General features: G+C 45.7%; 1 protein-coding gene across 7 annotated transcripts; it reads left to right on the top strand.

The window, feature by feature from the left end:
* The first annotated feature begins 252 nt into the window (after nucleotides 1-252).
* LOC310639436 (TBC1 domain family member 7-like) lies at nucleotides 253-13,199 on the top strand. 7 transcript variants are annotated; one of them, XM_083361135.1, is made up of 9 exons: nucleotides 253-349; nucleotides 1,993-2,078; nucleotides 2,337-2,456; nucleotides 3,860-3,940; nucleotides 5,425-5,612; nucleotides 7,947-8,084; nucleotides 12,347-12,492; nucleotides 12,776-12,905; nucleotides 13,044-13,199. In XM_083361135.1, the coding sequence occupies exons 3-9, from the start codon at nucleotides 2,345-2,347 to the stop codon at nucleotides 13,128-13,130; spliced, it is 882 nt and encodes a 293-aa protein (XP_083217261.1). In that variant the 5' UTR covers nucleotides 253-349; nucleotides 1,993-2,078; nucleotides 2,337-2,344; the 3' UTR covers nucleotides 13,131-13,199. The 7 variants fall into 7 exon arrangements, with proteins under 7 accessions (XP_083217261.1, XP_083217260.1, XP_083217259.1 ...); XM_083361133.1 differs by having other exon boundaries at nucleotides 318-777; XM_083361132.1 differs by lacking the exon at nucleotides 1,993-2,078 and adding an exon at nucleotides 978-1,173 and having other exon boundaries at nucleotides 318-839.
* The last annotated feature ends 6,678 nt before the right edge of the window (nucleotides 13,200-19,877 follow it).

The raw sequence follows: 19,877 nt of genomic DNA, 5'->3' as shown, positions 1-19,877 counted from the left end.
CTCTACTTTGATACGCTATTATTAAAAGAATGATATAATACCCCACACACACCCCTTTGGAATATCAAACAAACGATGCCAACAAGCGGACAACCTCGCCACCCACCCCGTGGCTTTGACCAGAGGCGGCAGCCACAGCGGCAAAGCAACAAACCCAGAGCACGCGAGAACCCGCGATATCTCGAAGTCGAGGCCTCCTCCTCGCGCCGTCCGGGCGGCTTCCGGTTGCCTCTGTGGTTTGCTCCCTCCCGTGCGCGTTCCAGCCAGCTTGGAGTCTGCGCGGTTCAGCAGTGGGTGGGAGCTGGCCGACTGGCTGGGCGAAGCCGAGGCGTGGCTCTGTTTCGGCCGGGTAGGAAGGAAGGAAGGAAGGGGCACGGGGCGTTCTGTCAGCCGCTTCGGCCGTGTCTCTCCCGCTACTTTACTTGCTTTGAGGGCCTTGCGAGTCAACCTTTCTTCGGCATTTCAGTCACTCTTAAGGATCTGCTGATTTTCCAGTCGCCCATCTCGTTGCTCTTTTCTTTTCTTTTTTCTTTTTCCCCGGTCCCGGGTTCGCCGTCTTTTTTCAGTTTACTACCTTAAGCTCTTCTCTCGAGGTGCCCTTCTTTCCAACCGTCTTGCAACGGCCCGTTGTCCGTTTCACCAGCTATCTCAATTTCTCAGTTGTGGACATCCTGCGGACTAGCGCCTTTGCCCTGTGGCTTTCAAACTACTTAACTCTTAAGCCGCTTCTTGGCAGCCTGGTGCCCTCCAGTTGTGTTAGGCTTCAGCTCCTTATTAGTAGGTACTTCGATATCAAACCGGTGGTCTCCGTATTTGAGGGTCGAAATGGGGGTACCTAGGTCAGGGGTCGGCAACCTCGGCTCTTTTATGACTCGTGGACTTCAACTCCCAGAATTCCTGAGCCAGCTGGCTCAGGAATTCTGGGAGTTGAAGTCCACGAGTCATAAAAGAGCCGAGGTTGCCGACCCCTGACCTAGGTTCAAGTCCCTCTCCATCCCAAGAGCTTATTTGCTTATCCCAAAACTCAGCCTAATTTATTTCACAAGATTATTTTGAGAATCTGATTAGAAGAGAAGTGTGTATCCTGCTTTGAGCTGTGGAAAGATAGATCTAATAATCGGTCATGCCTCCATTTTTTATTCCCTGTGGCATACCATAGGAGTAAAAATAAAGGTAACTCTTTAACTTCAGAAACAATGGAGATGGTTTTGGTTTTGTTGCTTTAGAAGATTAACATATTTATCATTTCATGTACTATAATCCACTTTATGAATTGAGTGCTAATCCACATAAACGTTTGAAAGTGTTTTAAAATATTGTACTACAAATCTTTTTCCCATAACTGATTAGCTTTCTGGAAACTTAGTTTGATCTTCAAGAAGCTTTTAATGGCATAATTTGTGGTGAAACTAGATTGTGCAGGATTGTTTTTTATTTTTGAATTCCAGGTTCTATTAAAAAAACACCAGAGTTTTTAGAAGCAAAATACACTGTAACTATCAGTGTTCCCCCTAAAAGACCAACCTAATAATATTTAGCAATAAACCTCAAGTATTATTTCGGTTTAGTTTACCTGCCTGCCACTGAGGTAAGGTTTAAACCTGTGAAATGCGCTTTCTTCATGCATTCCATTATTTATTGCAAAGAAGTAAAAATGAAGTTATCTTTAAATATTTTTTCTGAAATTTGAAAGCGTCCAGAGCTATTATGTGACTTTAGTGACAACTACAACATGTGCTATCTATGCTTATTTTTGCTTGATTAAAGTGTGAGTTCCATTGTGCAGCCAAAACTGTATCACCTATCCCTCCCTCCAAAAATGTATCTGACGACTTATCAAAATTGAGGTGTGCAGAAATTGACACCCACTGTGCAGGAAAAAAGCAAAGTGAAAAGAAGGGAAGACCTGGCCTTAATTTTTCTGCTTATCCCTCTTTCCCATTGTTGTTCAGAATCACAACTACATTAGACTTTTGTCTTATTTGTATATAGAAATCCTGAACACTGCCCTGTGTTTCAGTTCATGCCTAGTCAAAACTGCACTCACCCTGGAGATAAAGGACTATGGATATTTTTAGGTGGGTAAACTTCAAGGTCTTTAAAGCATTGCAAACTAACACTAGAAGCAGAACTGAATTATCCAATGAGATGAAGGTTCGACAGAGAAAAGCCTTGGGTAAGTGAGGCAAAAGGGAATGTGGAATTAATTATTTGGAAAGGAATGTGACTGGATATAACACCAAACAGGAGAGTTTTGTACTGCAACATTTTCTTGTTGGATATACTGATAATAAAATACTTATTTGGTAACATACTTTAATTGGTCTTTATTTTAGAATGAGACATGGCTGAAGATCCTCAGAGAAATTTCCGATCCGTGTACTATGAAAAAGTAGGATTTCGTGGTGTTGAAGAAAAAAAATCATTAGAAATTCTTTTGAAAGATGATCGGTTGGGTATGTGCAATATACTACGTAGTATAATGTTTACAGTTGCGTAGGATGTGTTTTAATTTTTTGCAGAATTACCTTTTTTGGCTTTCAATTACTCTGTGGATTCTGAATTTTTCTAACAGCTGAATATCCATTTTTCCCAAAGCCCAAAATAATATTACAGCAGGATAGAAATGAGAAATATTTTTTTCTCTCCATTTTCAACCTTTGAAAATATTCCATCTAAAGTATTTTATAGAGGCAAATCCTTTTAAGTCAGTCTTCTGCTGGAATTAAGAATAGTAGATGAGGACAAGTCACCTCTTGATTGGACTACTGTAATGTGCTCTACATGGGGCTGGCGTTGAGCATTTGGAAGCTTCAGCTGGTCCAGAATGATGTGCATGTATCAGAATAACAGGGACGCGGTGGCTCAGTGGGTTAAGAAAGACGCTGAGCTTGTCGATCAAAAGGTCGGCAGTTTGGCGGGTCGAATCCTGAGTGCCGTGTAACAGAGTGAGTGCCTGTTACTCGTCCCAGCTTCTGCCAACCTAGCAGTTTGAAAGCATGTAAAAAATGCAAGTAGAAAAATAGGGACCACTACGGTGGGAAGGTAACAGCGTTCCGTGCGCCTTTGGCGTGTAGTCATGCCGGCCACATGACCACGGAGTCGTCCTCGGACAAGCGCTGGCTCTTCGGCTTTGAAACGGAGATGAGCACCGGCCCCTAGAGTCGGAAATGACTAGCATGCATGTGCGGAAGAACCTTTACCTTTACCTTATCAGAATAACAAAGAGTTGGAAGGCACCTTGGAGGTCTTCTAGTCCATCTCCCTGCCCAAGCAGGAGACCCATACTATTCTGGACAAATGGCTGTCCAATCTCTTCTTAAAAGCCTCCAGTGATGGCTCATCCACAACTTCTGCAGGCAAGCTGTTCCACTGGTTAATAGTTTTCCCCTTAGTTCTAGGTTGGTTCTCTCGATTAGTTTCTATCCATTGTTTCTTATCCTGCCATCTGGTCCCAAAGGTGCTTTTATTTTAAAGGCACCTGGACTTTCTGATTTTTCTTTTTCGCTTCTCATCCAAGAAGCTTCTTCAGTTCTAGCTAACTGGAGGGGTGGGGAGGAAATGGAAGGGATTCATACTTTCTGCAACCAGGTAGTTGTTAACATTCTGAGGGCTATTGAAACTACCTAGGGGGCCAATCTGTGTCCTCAGAGTTACCTGAATCAGAATGCAAACAAGTGTGGAACCATCTTGGGATTGCTGAAAGGACTGCATTGTAAACAGGTGATAGGTAGTGTCAGCAGAGGAGTTATTTGTTCTCTGGAGAGCCTTTTGTTCTAGTGCCAGGGTTCCGGTGTCAGTATTGATTAGAGCTGCCTCGTAACACTGTGAAACTCTGTTTTTATATCTTTATTTATAGATATTGAGAAGCTTTGCACATTTAGTCAAAGGTTTCCTCTCCCATCGATGTATCGGACGTTGGTATGGAAGGTGCTTCTAGGTATGGAAACTGATAAAGACCAAATGCCTGCTTATAAATAACAAGGATCGGTTTGCTGATCTGCTTGCAGTTGTCTCTCTCCCCCACCCCGGATAAAAAACTTTCCAATCAATGCCTTAGCTAGCAGGTGTATCCATTAAAATATATTAAGAAGTTGTGCTAAGCAATATTTTACTGTAACACATATAAAGTGAAATTTCCAATAGTTTGCATTATGTCTTTGAGTAGCTTTGGTTAACCTGGGGTATTTAGGAAGGAATCCTGGCTTTTTTGCCCCCTGAAATTATTCTAACATTGCTCTATTCTAGATTTTTTTAAGGTGGGTTTAGGAAAAATTACTCTTTGAAATATTCGGAAAGTTACTCTCAGTCAGAATAAGCAATTGTGGTTTTTAGTCAACTTCCCCAGTCCTGGCTTCTTTCCGATATGTTGGAACTGTAAATTTCAGATTCTCAACTACATCTGTATCTGGGGTGGGGAAGACTGGCCTATGTAGTCTCCCTGGTTTGTTTCCTAAAAAACAAGTACATGGTTAAAATGTTCAGTAACTTTGTTAATAATTAGGGAGACTTGGACTATGCTTGGAATTTTCTGTATAAAAGCTTTATTCTGTAATTCTAAGTCATACCTAAGTCCCTTTGCATATATGTACATATATTTATAGGGAGTACTCCAGTTCATTTAAAAACAAGTACATGAATGAGTCTTACTTTTCAATGCATTCTTCCTGTACGCTGTCTTCAGCAAGAAAACTGTCCTTGTAACTTGTTAGTAGAGACATTCGAGAACATTTAGGCAATGCCGTGACCATTTGGGTCATCCTTCGAGAGAAGGGTAGTGTACTCTGATGTGACCAGAATGAATACGAAATTTTAGGCTGACCATATTTTTTTATCCTAATGGTGCACAGTCCTGTAATTGTCTAAAAAAAGAGTATAAGTGGGAATAATAATTGTAGTGGCAAATGAACTTCAGTAGTAAGTCAATATTTACTTATCTAAAAAGATAAATAGAAGGACTAAGGGTGTGTGTGTGGGGGGGGGGGAAACACAGTGGGAGCAGAACTGACTTCTGACTACCTGCCAGTTTGGCTGGTCATGTGTTTACAATTGTGATCAAGGGGATGCTGCAGTGGCTATAAAACTGGTATAAACATTGTGGACATTTCAATTCCACAGGAATAATGGGTCTTGGATTTTTAATGTATGTTAGGTACCATGATTCAAAACTTGTTGCAATATATTATGCATTATATGGGCTAACTTGGGGATAGAAGCAAACTTATAAGCACAATGAGAATTTTAGTACTATATGGATAGCAAATGAGTGTTTGCAATAATAGGGCAAAGCATTTCTTGTGAACAAATGCTAGATGCTAGATCCTATTTTATTTGATCTGAGAATAATTGATACGAAGATGAATGTTTCACCCTCAGAGCAAGTAGGCTTAATCTAAATCTCTCATTTTCTCTCTCTCTTTAAAGGAATTCTCCCACCTCACCATGACTCTCATGCATTTGTGATGAAATATAGAAAGGAACAGTATAGGGATGTATACCGTGCTCTTCAAGTAATTCGCTTTATCACAGATTCTACTCCACAGGTTGAAATATTCCTCCGGATATATCAGTTGGAATCAGGAAAGCTACCTCAAAACCCATCTTTTCCTTTGGTTAGTGAAGGTTAATTTTGCTTTTGATAAGGTTTTTATACACAAGTTCAGTTTTTTTCTCTGTCTGAGACTGAGTGCTGCTATGGCTGTTCAAAACATGTTGTTATTTGCAATAATGTGACAGCATCATTTGTATATAGCAATATAGATTCAGGTTTGTTAGCCAGTGTGAGGGAATGAAACTTTTGCGTAGGGCAGAGGTGGAGAACTATGGTCCCTTAATGACTTGGGGACTTCAACTCCCAGAATTCCTGAGCCAGCTAGCTCAGGAATTCTGGGAGTTGAAGTCCCCAAGTCATAAAGGAGCCATTGTTTCCCACCCCTGGCTTAGGGCATCTCCCATTGCATTGATTATAATTAAAAAGAAATATACCCTTGCGTAACCCCTTTGTTGGCCCCTATGTTTGAAACTGCCTGGCTGTAGTCTGTCTTACCCACAAATTGGTATTTTTTTTTTTTTACAAAGTGCGTGTAATGGGCTACGAACAGGTAGTCTTCTGTTGAGGTGGACAATAGGGACTAGAATTTCTTCACTAAGTGATAAAGTCATAAAGTACAACATCATGTGACCGTACCAGGATTCCTGCATTTCTGGTTGCTATGGTTAAGGGAATCTCACTGTGTTGTTCACTGCGATGTCACATGGTTGCCATTCACACTATTGAGTTTGCTTATTGGAAGTTGGCAGTGGAGGTTAAAAATGGCAATTACATGACCACAGGACACTGCAATGTTGTAATTGTTATCCAGTCACTAACATAAATACAGCGACACTGCAATAGCCAGAACTTCAAAGACCAGTTGTAAGTGTCACTCTTTCAGAACGGTCGTAAGTTCAAATGGTTGTTGAAGGTAAATGAGGACCACCGGAACTCATCTATCAATCATACTTTCATTTTTGACTTATAGTAACCAGTCTTCAGGGCCCAAGTAAAACTTGTTCCTCTTCCATAGTGTCTTTTAGACCCAAGTCTATCTATAGAGGCAGACAGTCTTAAAATTATCTTCTGGGTCTATTGTTCTGTGGGAAGTCAGCTCCCCAGATAAGGAAATATTAAAAGGGCAGAAAAATATATTTCCTAAAGATATTGAAGAACCAGGAAAGCATGCCCAGTTTTCTTAATAGTCCCAGGTCTCCTTCCCTCAAGCAGAAAACCAGTTCTATAGACATGCTAACGTAAACCATCAGGAAGGTTGGAGCTAGAACATTAAGAAGACAAAAGACCTGAAATCTACATACCCCACCCAAAGTCTAAGACAGGACACAATAGGATTAATTCATTAGAATACCAGAAAAGGCACACTCAGACTCAGGTCAAAAGTTCATGACACAGGAAATAGCCTCAAACAGGAACAGGAAGCAACTCCAAACAAAAAGATCCAGGGGGTATAAAAACCTACTCCTTACATGTGGTCAGCCCTTCTTTTCTGTCTGGTTCTCCTCTCCAATAAACTGCAACTTTCTTCCCGAAGCAGCTGCCATGTTTATTCCCAGCTTGGATGAACCATAATGAAGGCTTTTCTTCCAACAGTTCAAAAATACTTTTCAAAACGTCTAATGTTTAGAGAACCAGTTTGGTGTAGTGGTTAAGGAATCGGGCTAGAAACCAGGAGACTGTGAATTCTAGTCCCACTCTAGGCACAAAGTCAACTGGGTGACCTTAGGCCAGTCACTGTCAGCCCTAGGTCAGAGGCAGTGGCAAATTGTTTCTGAAGAACGTTGCCAAGAAAACTGCAGGAACTTGTTCAGGGTGTGTCCGAGAATCGGACATGATGGAACGAAAGAAAACAAACCTTTATATATTTAAAACTTCTTTCATTAAACAAAACTCTCCCTGTGCTATAAAATCTGCCCATCCAAAGGTTTCTACTAACCGAAAAGCAGTTAAGCAATTTCTGAAAGGGATTAGGAAATGATGTAAGCCAACCCAGTGTCCTTTTGAAGGCACTGGCCACAGTTTGAGCAAAAGATGGCTATGTCCTCATTTCCCAGCAGCTCCAAATCCACCACTATCACATCCTCGCTCCATACCTGTCTGGAGCATTTGTGGGTGAACTCAAGCCCTTCGTTTGAAGAGTAATTATGAAGAGCTGGTCTACTTGCCAGCTTTTCCACTGAGGACATCAGCTCCACTTTTAGCAAAATCATTTTCAGTTTGCCATTTCTTCTCAGACGTCCTGAGAAGATTTAGAAAGGTTTGGATAGCATCCTCAGTGCACGTTTGTACCAAACATGTTGCTGTTAGTGGGAACTTGTTTGCAAATTTTTAACTGAATGTATGATGCACATGCTGTCTTTCTCTGATTCTCTGCCATGCCCCCTTTGTTTTCTAGCAATCTGAAGATGAGATATTCCTTGCTATTGCTAAAGCAATGGAAGAAATGGTGGAAGATAATGTTGATTGCTACTGGCTAGTCAGCAGTTTTGTGAACCAGTTAAACAATAAGTACAAGGAGTCATTACCACAGCTGGTAAGAAAATAAGTGTATATCTGCAGAACTGCACACATGAGCTTATGTCCAGTATAGAAATGGGATTGCAGGTACAGGTAAGTCCTTGACATATGATCACAATTGATCCCAAATTTCTGTTGCTCAATGAGGACAGTTGTTAAGTGAGTTTTGCCCCATTTTGCAACCTTTCTTGCCACAGTTGTTAAGTGAATTACTGCAGTTGTTTAGTAATGCAGTTGTTAAGTGAATCCGGCTTCTCCATTGACTTTGCTTGTCAGAAGTTTGGAAAAGGTGATCACATGACCCCAGGATACTTCAACCGTCATAAATATGAGTCAGTTGCCAAGCATCTAATTTTTGATCACATGTCCATGAGGATGTTGCAATGGTCATAAATGTGAAAAATGGTCTTAAGTCACTTTTTTCATTGCTCTTGTAACTTTGAATGGTCACTAAATAAACTGTTGTAAGTTGAGGACTACCTGTAATTGGTAATATGTATCATACAGTTAGAGATAAGGAAAATATACATTTAAAATTACATGCAAATATTTGGCAGAAGCAAAGATAGTTATGATTATATAAGGTAGTTTCTGGCTATGGGCAGTTGGTTGGTTGAACTAATTTCACATGAGATATCAATGCAAACATTAAAAAATTGCCATGATTGACTCCTGCTGTTTGCTTGTCTTGTAGGCTTTATATTCACTGTCTGTAAAAATAATTGCCTAGGATCAGAACTTTTTAGTGTCATGTTAGCAATTTCTAATTTTTGTTGTGGATTTATATATATATCATGGTTTTGAAGAAGACTGAAGAATTGTGATCTAGATGGGAGAAAATAGAAAAGAGTGTAGCAGATTGTTTGGCCTTGGCTTAGTGTGTATGTGCGATCTCCTCCAGTGACAGAGCACCAGTGAGAGATTGGGAATAAGATGATTATTTCAGACAAGATGAATCATAAAAGGTAGGATAACTGAAAAAAATGTTCCAATCTCATAGCAAGCACTTTTATTTTAGTTATATATTCTGTGTGAAAAAAATGTTCCAATCTCATAGCAAGCACTTTTATTTTAGTTACCGGTATATATTCTGTGTGTATGTATATACACGCACAAACACACACAAAACGTACTGGTCAGCTTCTATCAGTTCTTGTTGATGATTTCTGTTACAATTCATAATCTTGAGCACTGCCTGCAAAACTAAGAGGCTGCAGAAAAGTGACAGCAGAGATTGGGTTTGTCATAATAGACTATGATTTATTGTGATAAGTGAGCCAGCTTCCTGCTGGGCTTCACATGCACCCTGTTTCCTTTTGCACATCTGCTAGGAGTAGATAGCAAACATTTATTTTTTTTTTATTTTTTTTTAATTTTAATTCCATTTATATCCCGCCCTTCTCCGAAGACTCAGGGCGGCTTACAAGCTTAGCAGTAGCCTTCATTCTATGTATATGCCTGCTTATTAGGGCTCTCACACACCCCCCCAAGCGGCATTATTATAAAGTCAGCTTAATTGCCCCCAACAATCTGGGTCCTCATTTTACCTACCTCGGAAGGATGGAAGGCTGAGTCAACCTTGAGCCTGGTGGGATTCACATTCACATTCAATTTTGATTAACTGTATTATATTGTTGTACCTGAACTTTAAAAATGTACTAACCTTTACTTGGTTTGGAGGTTATTTCAAGTAAAGCAAAATTTTAAATTGCCACGGTGATTTAAAGTGATTTTCCTTCTGAATCAGCTCCAGGGGTTGAGAATTGGAGGCACTGTTTTCCATTGTTTTCTTCCTTTACACAGTTAAATCTTTCAATCCGAGAGTGGCAGAGTGAGGCTATCAAAGTCCAGCCCTAGGGACTGGTGGCTGTGCAGGCCAGGATGGGGATGGATTGGAACATGTTCAATTCAATTTAGCAATTTAGTTGTTAGGGCTGCCTGGATCTAGCAAGATTCATAGTGATCTTGGGTGAAGTTGCATCTCCTTACTTGGGTGGTGCCCAATCTGAGGGTGTTGTTGGACTCATAGCTCCTGCTTGATGAAAAGATAGATGTTGAGGCTCTAGAAAGAGTACAGAGAAGAGCAACAGGCTAAAACATATAAGGGACGGTTGCTGGAATTGAGTATGTCTAGTTTAATGAAGAGAAGAATGAGCGGGGACATGATAGCAGTGTTCCAGTATCTCAGGGGCTGCCACAAAGAAGAGGGAGTCAAGCTATTCCCCAAAGCGCCCGAAGGCAGGACAAGGAGCAACGGATGGAAACTAATCAAGGAGAGAAGCAACCTAGAACTAAGGAGAAATTTCCTGACAGTTAGAACAATTAACCAGTGGAACAACCTGCCTCCAGAAGCTGTGAATGCTCCAACACTGGAAGTTTTTAAGAAGAGACTGGACAGTTATCTGTCTGAAATGGTATAGTGTTTCCTGCCTGAGCAGGGGGTTGGGCTAGATGACCTCCAGGGTCCCTCCCAACATCATCATCATCATCATCATCATCATCATAATTACTATTATTATTATAAAAGGTAGCAACAGGAAGGCCTTTAGGCAGCTTCACCTGGTGCAACAGTTGTACCCTTTCCTGCTTTAGGAGGCCCTTCAAGCTTGATCACTCATGCTGTAGTCACTCACATCTTGTCTATTGCAAAGCACCTTTGAAAACCACTTGGAAGTTTCAGCTGGTCCAAAATCCAGCAACAGCATTACTTACATACCTGATTCTGGATGTAATTCAAGGTGCTGGTTATGTAGTTATAACGTATAAAAACTTATACAGGTAGTCCTCAACTTATTTAATTTAATTTAATTTAATAATTTGATTTCTATACTGCCCTTCTCCCGAAGGACTCAGGGCGGTGAACAGGGCAATACACAATAAAAATTGAATACAAAAATTAAAAAGTCATTAAACATCATGCCCATAAAATCAATACATATTAAAGTTAAAACTAGTTTTAAAAACCCAACCCCATCCCGTCAGACCAGGCCAGCTTGTTCGAAAAAGAATGTTTTGAGATCGCGCCGGAAGGAGCGAAGGTCGGGGGCCATCCGGAGCTCAACCGGTAAGCGGTTCCAAAGGTCTGGCGCGCCCACAGAGAACGTTCTCCCCCTGGGGGTCACCAATCGGCATTCTTTGATCGGCGGCACCCTGAGGAGGCCCTCTCTGTGGGAGCGCACTGGATGGAGGGAAGTTGACGCCGGCCGCAGGTTATGACCACGGTGCCCCAGTTTCTGTTGCTAAGCAAGACAGTTCTTAAGCGAATTTTACCCCATTTTACAACCTTTCTTGCCACTGTTGTTAAGTGAATCACTGCACTTGTTAAGTTAGTAACATGGTTATTAAGTGAATCTGGCTTCCCCATTGACCTTGCTTGACAGAAGGTCGCAAAAGGTGATCACGTGATCCCAGGATACTGCAACCATCATAAATACATGTCAGTTGCTAAGTGTCCAGATTTTGATCACGTGACCACAGGGTTGCTTATATGCATGAAATGCACCTGGAAGGCCTGATTGGGGGAGGGACAAGGGTTATTCTTAAATTGTGACCAGTAATTTTGAAGACGGTGATACAGTCCTATATGCATGCGAAATGCATGTTGAGGCAGAACCACTGGAAAAAAAACCCCAGTTGATTAACAGACAGAAACTGGTATGGTAAAAAAATGTCCCAATGTGTACTTTTTGTTTTGCGATTCGTTTTTTTTTATTAACAAAATTGGTTGTGTAAAAGAATTCTCAAATGATTATGTATATTTCTGACTTTTAAGAACACATGCATGAAGTCGTTGGCTTTAAATATATAACACTAAATTTAATTTGAGAAATAGTTTTCTTGAGGCTGGAGGTTTGTTCTCCGAGCTTGTGGGTTGGTTTCCGAATGTTTCGTTACCAGGCTAGGTAACATCTCCAGTGGACCTTAGGGGACGCCGGCGCCAGTGTTTGTTTATAAGGGCTTCGTGTGGTCTTGTGATGGGGAAGTGACCTTCCCATCATAAGACCTACTGACCACACAAAGCCTTTATAAACAGAAGGACACTGACATTGACATCCCCTAAGCTCCGCTGAAGATCTTACCTAGCCTGGTAACAAAACATTCGGAAACTAACCCACAAGCTCGGAGAACGAACCTCCACCCTTATCCTCCACCCGAGCTACAGATATTCACCACCATCACAAAGAGTTTTCTTGCCACAAATGTCTATGAACAAGACTTAAGTTTTAAAAATGTTTTTAGCATATTTCATTAATTCTTTTTCTATTGATGCTACTGCAGCCAAAACTTCTGGAACAAATCCTCAGCCTTGAGGACAGCCGGCTTCTAGCACATCTGAAATTGTGTTCGGCAACGGGCCAACTTCCTTATAAACTTTGGTTTAGAAAGTGTTTCGCTGGATGCCTACCTGAATCGAGTTTACAAAGGCAAGTTTCTCTCCCTTCCCCCTCTCCTACATTGGAAAAATGTAAGTCCATGTAATCTTCAGTGGAGTATATGCCCATGAATCACATTGACATAATGTTTTGACAGTCAGCAATATTGCCAGCATTCTGAAAAATGTCAAATTTTCAGCTTTTCTAAGAGTTGTTCAGCTTTTCTAGGGCTTCACCAAATTTTGATTTTAATCATGAAGGAAATGTATTGATAATATAAATTATAGATGTAAAATTATGAACAATTTTATGACTGTCTCATTGAATTTTCTAGGGTGTGGGACAAGGTTATTAGCGGTTCTTGCAAAATCCTTGTCTTTGTTGCTGTTGAGATCTTGTTAACCTTTAAAATGAAGTTGATGGCCTTGACTAGTTCTGAAAAGATTGAACAGTTTTTGGAAAATGTAAGTTATTTCATACATTCTAAATTCTAAGAAAACTGCTTTAATTAAATTCAGTATTTTGAAGACCAAGGCCAAACATATTTAAGATTGCACTGTAAAATACCTCTGTATCTCAAGCTATGTTTTTATCTTTCATAGATACCTCAAGATAACACTGATGCAATTGTGAGCAAGGCCATTGAACTGTGGCACAAACATTGTGGGACCCCTGCTCATTCAGTTTGAAATTACCTGCATTTCTGTTTTTGTCTGTTTCCCTCTCTGAAATATATAATTAAAGTTATTTAAACATTGTGGGTACAGTGGTTGTAATTATGGTGTTTCACCCCTGTTGTAGAGAGCTGAAATCTATGACAACTCATAGCAGTCCCAGTTAACATAGTGAATGGTGAAGGATTCTGGAAATTGTAGTTCAGCAACATTTGGAAGATCAGAGATTTCCTATCAGAAAAACCTCTACATATATATACAGTTGCAAGAAAAAGTATGTGAACCCTTTGGGATTACGTGGAGTTTTGCATGAATTGGCCATAAAATGCGCTCTAAACGTCATGTAAGTCACAACAATAGAAAAACACAGTCTGCTTAAAATAATACTACACAAACGTTAGCTGTTGTCATGTTTTAATTGAACATAAGATGGAAACGTTCACAGTGCAGGGTGGAAAAAGTATGTGAACCCCTAGCCTAATAACTTCTCCATGAGCTAATTGGAGTCAGGAGTGAGCCAACCTTGACTCCAATCAGTGTGATGATATTGGATGTGTTGCTGACAGCTGTCCTGCCCTTTAAAAACACACACCTGTTTTGGGTTTACTGGTCTCAAGAAGCACTGTCTGATGTGAACCATGCCTTGCAGAAAAGAGCTCTCAGAAGACGTACGATCAAGAATTGTTGACTTGCATGAAGCTGGAAAGGGTTACAAAAGTATCTCCAAAAGCCTCGATGTTCATGTGTCCACGGTAAGACAGACTGTCTACAAATGGAGAAAGTTTAGCACTGTTGCTACTCTCCCTAGGCGTGGTCGTCCTGGAAAAATGACTGCAAGAGCACAGCGCATAATGTGTCGCACCCCGCAGGCTCGACACTCACCAGCACCACGTCCTCACGCCCACGCCTCTACCCGTGTCGCACCTCGCCGGAGATGGGCTGCTCCTGCACCGGAACAGCAGCAGCGGCAACAACAGGATGCAGCTGGGAGCTGCGCACGTGCGCACACTGGGTTGGCGAGGGCCTCGGTGGCGCACGCTCCTGCGCCGGAATGGCAGCGGCGGCAGCAACGGGAGGCAGCTGGGGGCTACGCGCGTGCGTACGCCGGGTCGGTGAGGGCCTCGGCGCGCGCACACGCCCAACAACCTGATCGTTTCCTCCCGGTGACGGTGGCGAACCCATAGAGCCTTGGGTCCGTGCCAGCCGTGGGACTGGCTGCCGGGGCACCGACGGGCCCGGACCTTTGGCCTGGACCCCGTCAGCTGTTGGGTGCGAGGCAAGGGGTCGCGGCCTGTGCCCGGGCCAGTGCGACTGGAGTATTGGCGGCGGCGCAAAGCAGGGACCTGTGGCGGGGCGGGGTGACGCCCGAGGAGCTGGGCCAGGAGGTGCCAGGTCTGAGGAGGGGTGCGTGGGTGGATCCTGATGGTGGGGGAATAGAGGGGTGTGAGGAAACTCACCTAGGGGGTGGAGGGTGCCGGGGCAGGACACGAAAGGAGATTTCTGGGAGGGGCGTTTGTTAAATAGAGGATGGGCGGACGTGGGTGCGGTCGGGTGGGCCGTGGGCGTGTACATGCAACGTGTATTTAACAGCGTTGGCTGCGGGTAGCAGCCAACGCTGGCTTTGTTTCCTTTTGGAGTTTGTTTGCTTATTGTCAATAAACGTTTCCTGAGAACACGGCACTCGTCTCGGTTGCTTGGTTTTCCTGCTCTCCGGACGAGGCCTGAAAGAAAGCCAGCGTTGCAACTTATCACCTCGCCCTCCGTGCGACAAGCGGGTGAGTTGTTATGGCGGAGGGTTCGCAAGGGGCCGCCCCAGCGGCTGTTACGGAGGAGGAGGTCGGGGCTGTTGCAGCATCCTCCGGGACGGTGGACGTGGGAGAAGTTGCGCTTCCGGCGGTTCGGCCTAAACAGCGACCGTCGTTGCCTGAGGACCGCGCAGTGGAGCCGAGGGAGGCAGAAAGCCAAGGTCACGTCAGCGGATTGTGGCTGGGCTCTGCCCTGGGTCACAGGGGTTTTGAGGCGGGTCATGACTCCCGGCTGAGGGGCCCCTCATCGGTTTGGAGGGAGCGGTGCCTAATGGAGGACGATGGTGAAGAGTGGAGTTACTCCACCACCCCAGGCAGTCGGACTATGGACGATTTGCGAACCAAGTTCGGGGAGGCTGCTGGCCAGGATCCAGGCCAATGGTCCCCTGCTGGGGCTCCAGCAGGACAGGCTCGGCCGTCCCGTTTCCTTCTGGATGGGCCACCATTTCAGAACCAGCCCGGACTCGGCGTGCCCCGTGAGGACTCAGCCCCCGCAGGCATCGGCCGAGGCGCTGCGGGGAGGTGGTCGGGAACAGACGATAGACCCGGCCAACCCACAACATGGCTATTTGGAGCCTCTCCGGTTCTGGGGTCACAGGTGGGCTCATGGGGCCCCGGTGTAGTGTGGGGTCCACTGCCTTTATCGGTTTCCTATGACGGCCACCCCGACCGCCTGGCGATGTTTCTAGGCCAAGTGATAGGCCACATGGACCAGTATGCCCAGGCTTACGTGTCCCAGTGGGCTATGGTGGTGGCAGTGACGGCTTGCCTGCAAGGAGAAGCAGCGGCCTGGGCAGCTGATTTATACACCGACCACGCTCGGGAGCTTGGGGACGTTGGCTTATTCCTGGAAGCGTTACGGGCCCGTTTCGAGGACATCTCCCGGGTGCAACGGGTCGAAGCAGACATCCTATCTTTACGACAGCAAGGCAGACCAGCAGTAGAGTATGTGCGGGAATTCTGTAAGGTGGCCGGGAAATTGCGCTCATGGCCAGAGCGCCTCCTCGTTCACCATTTCAGGGCTGGTTTGGACGGGGCCCTCCGTCGGGCTTGTGTGGTATGCGGTGTCCCGGCGCGGCTGCAAGAGTGGTACCGTGTGGCTGTGGAGCTGGATGTGGGGCTGCTGGATGTTCGGGGACGGCCCGAACCTTTCCCTGGTAGCCGATGGCCTACCGAGAAGGCAAAAGCAGACGAGCGGCCTGTGGAGTCGTCTGCGCGACCTCCCTCCCAGCCAGCACGGGCTGTCCTGCGGTGTTTCAGGTGTGATCAACCGGGACATTGGGCGGCCGATTGCCCACTGCCTCCTGCCCAGGCAGACCCTTCTGTCTCCTCAGCACGAGGGACCGGAACACGGAGGACTGCGGAGCAGACACGAGCTGCTCACCAACTAGGCGGGGGACATCTCCAGACCAACAACCCCCGTGCGGGTGGAGACGCCAGCAGCCACGCAGCCCATGCAGTACGAGAGTTCGGAGGAACATGAACTAGACGAGGACCCAATGGTGAGTGCTTCGGTGTGTCCCTTTGTGTTCCCTGTGGTACTAGTCAGCCCCCGTACGGGACAAAGGAGAGCGTACAAGGCCCTAGTCGACTCGGGCAGCACTCGGTGCCTTATGAGTCAGGCAGTGGTGGCTGGGTTAGGGGTCACGATAAGGCGGCTGGCCACTCCCCTACGCTTCCAACAGGTGGATGGGTCTCTCTTGGGGGGGCGCCCATCACTCACGTCACTGAGCCTGTCCGGTTGGAGATGGGCGACCATTGGGAGACTCTGCGGTTTATAGTAGTACCTTCCATAACAGACAGTCATTCTAGGGCTCACGTGGTTGGACCCGTGGGGCTCCATGATCTGGTGGGAGGGGGGTTGCCACCATCTCCGGTTGGGGTTGGGGCCACAGCCCCCTCTGGAACACACGTTCCTGGGTCCAACTCATATGGGGGAACAAGAGAAAGCCTGCGGGGGGAGTTGGAGCAGGAAGCTCAGGTGCCTCAGGACTACTCCGACCTGCTGGATGTGTTCGACGAACGAGAGTGCGACATGCTGCCACCCCACCGCTCCACGGATTGCGCCATCGAGCTGGACCCTGGTGCCAAACTTCCAAAGCCATGAATGTATGCTATGTCACCAAAAGAAATGCAGGAACTCCGGCGATATATTGATAAGAACCTGGAAAGGGGGTTCATACAGCCAGCGCGGTCCAAAATGGCGGCGCCCGTCTTATTCCGCGAGAAGAAGGACGGTGGGCTCAGGCTGTGTGGATTATCGCGGAGTGAACGCAGTGTGTGTCGAGCACCTGTTCCCGCTCCCGCTGATGAAAGACCTGCTGGCCCATTTGGCTAAAGGATGTATCTTCACCAAACTGGACCTCAGAGAAGCCTACTACCGAATCAGGATTAAGGCTGGGGACGAGTGGAAAATGGCGTTCAACTGTCCCCTAGGGAGTTTCCAGTTTCGGGTGATGCCTTTCGGGTTACAGGGAGCCCCTGCTGTGTTCATGCAGCTGATCAATCAGGTCCTGCATGAATTTTTGTACCGCGGGGTCTTGGTCTACCTGGACGACATTTTAATATACACGGAAACGTTGGAGGAGCATGTTGCTTTGGTTAGGCGGGTGCTGACTAAGCTGCGGGAAGCACGGCTCTTCGTCAAGCTGTCCAAATGTGAGTTCCACAGAACACGGCTCGATTATTTGGGGTATAGGATCTCCGCAGGGGGGGTGGAGATGGATCCGAAGAAGGTGGAGGCCATCCTACAGTGGCAGGCCCCGCGGACGCGGCGTCAGTTGCAAAGCTTTTTGGGCTTTGTGAACTTCTACCGGCAATTCATACCTTGCTTCGCGGCCATTGCCCTGCCACTCACAGACCTCCTTCGTACGCGACAGCTGACGGTACAGCCACGACCCGGACTTCGATTGGCATGGTCCTCAGCGTGCCAACAAGCCTTCGAAACCCTCAAGGCTCTGTTTGCTAAGGAACCGGTTTTACTGCACCCAAACCCTGACCTGCCCTACGTGGTCCAGGCAGATGCGAGCGATGTCGCTCTCGGGGCCGTCCTTCAACGAAACAAGGACGGAGTGCTCCAGCCATGCACCTATGCATCCAAAAAACTGTCTCCCGCAGAACGCGCCTGGGCGATATGGGAGAAGGAGGCCTTCGCAGTACACTGGGCCCTGGAGCTGTGGCGACATCACCTGCAGGGGGCTGTCCACCCGTTTGAGGTGTGGACAGATCATAAAAACCTGGTGGCTGTACAGGCACCCCGACGGCTCTCGCCCAAGCATGTGCGGTGGGCACTATATTTCCAGCGCTTCCACTTTGTGTTGAAGTACGTTCCAGGGGGGAAGAACTTCCTGGCAGACGCGCTGTCGCGTATGCCACAGTTTGAAGGCAAGAGGGAGGAGGTCGTTCAGGCACTTGTTCCAACCGAGGGTACGGCTCGGGAGAGGGATGTTGTCCTGGCAATGCAGGACGAGCTCTGTGAGGACCTTCGGAAAGCTCTCCAGGGGGACGACTGGCTGAGGACCCACCCGGGGCTTGTGGTAATGCGGGATGGCTTGGCTTGGCATGGGACTCGAATTTACGTACCGGCCTCTTTGCGGGAACGGGTCTTGTACCGGTGCCATGACACCAAACAAGCCGGGCATTACGGGTTCCTGAAAACCCTTCACGTGGCCCGCCGACAGTTTTGGTGGCCACACATGAAGAAGACCGTGGAGGAATATGTGCGAAGGTGCCATGTTTGTGCTACGACCAAACCCATGGTGGGAAAACCTTTGGGCCTCCTCCAAAGAGTAGCCGACCCCACTCGTCCGTGGCAAGTCATCGCCATGGACTTTATTGTTGAGCTACCCGAAAGTAAGGGCCACAATGTCATTTGGACAGTAGTGGACCTGTTTTCTAAGCAGGCCCACTTCGTTCCCTGTAAAGGACTGTCCTCGGCCTGTCGGTTGGCTTGGCTCTTTGTGACAAACATTTACCGCCTGCACGGGGTGCCGTGCTGCATTATTTCGGACCGGGGCGTGCAGTTCATGGCGCGTTTTTGGAGGGAGTTCGTTCGCTTCATCGGCTCAACACAAGGGCTCAGCACGGCGTATCACCCTATGTGTGGAGAAAAAAAGGCACAGCACACCAACATCAAAACCTCATCCCACTGTAAAACATGGAGGAGGGAGCATCATGGTTTGGGGCTGCTTTGCTGCCTCAGGGCCTGGACGGATTGTTGTCATTGATGGGAAAATGAATTCCAGAGTTTATCAGGACATTTTGCAGAAAAACGTATGACCATCTGTCCGCCAACTGAAGCTCCGCAGAGGATGGGTGATGCAACAGGACAATGACCCAAAGCATACAAGTAATTCAACAAAACAGTGGCTTCAACAGAACAGAATACGCCTTCTGGAGTGGCCCAGTCAGAGTCCTGACCTCAACCCAATTGAAATGCTGTGGCATGATTTTAAGAGAGCGATTCACACCAGACATCCCAAGAATATTGCTACACTGAAACAGTTTTGTGAAGAGGAGTGGTCCAAAATTACTCCAGATCGTTGTGCAGGTCTGATCTGCAACTACAGGAAACGTTTGGTTGAGGTTATTGCTGCCAAAGGAGGGTCAACCAGTTATTAAGTCCAAAGGTTCACATACTTTTTCCACCCTGCACTGTGAATGTTTCCATCTTATCTTCAATTAAAACATGACAGCAGCTAATGTTTGTGTAGTATTATTTTAAGCAGACTGTGTTTTTCTATTGTTGTGACTTACATGACGTTTAGAGCGCATTTTATGGCCAATTCATGCAAAACTCCACGTAATCCCAAAGGGTTCACAGATACTTTTTGGGAAGAGGCTAACTGAGAAATGGAAAACCTAAAAGCAAAGTATTTTGAAAGTAAAGTTTTTGTCAACTTAATATGGTGCTTATTCATTCTTTACTTACTGAAGTATTCAGCTGAACATGCTCCTT

This window comes from Vipera ursinii (assembly GCF_947247035.1).
Source record: "Vipera ursinii genome assembly, chromosome: 3".
In the NCBI taxonomy this organism is placed as follows: Eukaryota; Metazoa; Chordata; class Lepidosauria; order Squamata; family Viperidae; genus Vipera; species Vipera ursinii.
Note: the sequence above shows the minus strand (reverse complement) of the source record. Positions and strands in the feature narration are given on the sequence as shown.